The sequence below is a fragment of the Emiliania huxleyi genome (assembly GCF_000372725.1).
Source record: "Emiliania huxleyi CCMP1516 unplaced genomic scaffold EMIHUscaffold_3561, whole genome shotgun sequence".
Lineage (NCBI taxonomy): Eukaryota > Haptophyta > Isochrysidales > Noelaerhabdaceae > Emiliania > Emiliania huxleyi.
Window position 1 is genome coordinate 1 of NW_005199304.1, and position 1,937 is coordinate 1,937.

The following is a 1,937-nucleotide window of genomic DNA, read 5'->3' on the forward strand; positions in this document are numbered from 1 at the left end:
ATGTGCGTGCGGTTGTTGTGGCGACGAGAACTTGGAGAACATGCACATGCACAACAACAACAACAACATGACATGAACATGACATGACATGAACATGAACATGAACATGAACATGAACATGCTCCCTCCCTGGAGTACCAGTGGACACGGAGCAACAGGCGGCGGCCAGGACTCGGAGAGGGAAGATGATAGCGACGCCGACGGTGGGCCTGCTACACCAACGGCTACAGCCCCAGCCAGCCAGCCCCGTCAGCCACCCCTCGCACGCCACCGACCCTGAAGCCGCACCCGTCGCTGACCCTCGCCGTGCCCCCCGAGTTCGAGCGATATGGTCCGATTACGTGCCGAGCGAGCAGGCGAGGGAGATCGGAGACGATCGGGGAGCGCGATGCGTACTTGCCCTCGATGTTGACCCTCCCCCACCACCACTCTCCCCGGACGACGCCGCTCTCGCTTCTACTATGGTCTCTCTCTCGATACACAACACGCTCGCCGACTTGGCAACAAGGGTTGACTCCATCGCGCTAGGCGACGAACCTGCCCCCGCCCCTCGGGGCGGGGGCCCCCGCCCCCCCGGGGGGCCCTTTGGGGCCCCTCCAGGGGGCGACCCCTCCGGGGAGGCCGGCTCTCCCCGTGCCGGTTCTCCCCAACCAACCCCGCCGGCAGCGCGAGCTGCCGGCCATATTGAGCGGTTCATGGGTCTCTTCCCACAGGAGCAGCTGTGAAGCGGCTGCGGCAATAGCAGACAGCGACCGCTCGACTTACTGCCCTTGTTCACTCCTGCCTCGCCGCTCTCTCTTCGCGTGTGTCCGATCTGACTGGCGGCCCTGTTCTCAGTCATATGAGCAAGCCGCCTGTCGTTTGCGACAATGGCACCGGGGTGCGGATCGCCCGCAGCGGCTCGCATTTGTGTGCGTGCCGCTCCCTCTCTCACGCTCCGTCGCCGCCACCGCAGTTTGTCAAGTGCGGCTTCGCGGGCGACAACTTCCCTACGCACATCTTCCCGTCGATTGTCGGCCGGCCCATCCTCCGCGCCGAGGAGAAGGTGGGGCAGGTCCAGCTCAAGGTGCGTGGCCCGCGTGAGTGCGGGCGTTGGCGTCGCCTCTCCACGCCCGTGCTGCCGTCGGGGAGTGCACACAGAGAGCGGGATGGAGGGTGGACGGAGCGGCGGCGGGCGCACAGCGTGGCGCGGCGAGGGCGCGGTGGGCGCGACGTGAGCGCGCGTGCCCTTCCCCGCCATACCGCGTATCTGCCACCCGTCCCTGCCGCAGGACATCATGGTTGGCGACGAGTGCACTGCGGCACGGGACATGCATGGGCAGCCTAGATGTCTCCTCTGCGATCCGTCTGTGCGTGCAGTCTGGCTGTGCTGCCCCCGCCCTCACACCTCGCACGCGGCCTCCCCAATCTCCCCACATCTTCCCCACATCTCCCCCATATCTCCCCACATCTCCCTAAATCTCCGGTAGGCTGGAGACGTCGTACCCAATCACGAACGGGGTCGTGCAGCGGTGGGAGGACATGTGCCACCTCTACTACTACACCTTTCGCGAGAAGCTCAAGATCGACCCCACGGAGCACAAGATCATGCTGACCGAGGCGCGCACGCACGCACGCACGCACGCACACACACGCACACACACACACACACACACAGACACACACACGGACACACACACACACACACACACACACACACACACACACACACACACACACACACACACACACACACAGGTGCTCTCCGGGAGGCATGCCCATTGGGGGGGGGCGCGCCACGCAGCACACAGGGGGGACAGGACAAGCACCCCCCCCCCCCCCCCTCCCCTCCACACACATGCATCTCCATGTCCATGTCCAGGGCCACGTCCATGTCCATGTCCATGTCCATGTCCATGTCCAGGTCCATGTCCATGTCCATGTCCATGTCCATGTCC

General features: G+C 64.6%; 1 protein-coding gene across 1 annotated transcript; it reads left to right on the forward strand.

Annotated features, from left to right (window-relative positions):
* Positions 1–841: 841 nt before the first annotated feature.
* Positions 842–1,602, forward strand: EMIHUDRAFT_78429 (hypothetical protein; the record flags this gene model as incomplete). Its single annotated transcript, XM_005772562.1, has 3 exons — positions 842–880; positions 956–1,114; positions 1,477–1,602. Coding segments are annotated over 3 exons (324 nt in total), but the record flags the coding sequence as incomplete, so codon positions are not given.
* Between the last annotated feature and the right edge of the window lie 335 nt (positions 1,603–1,937).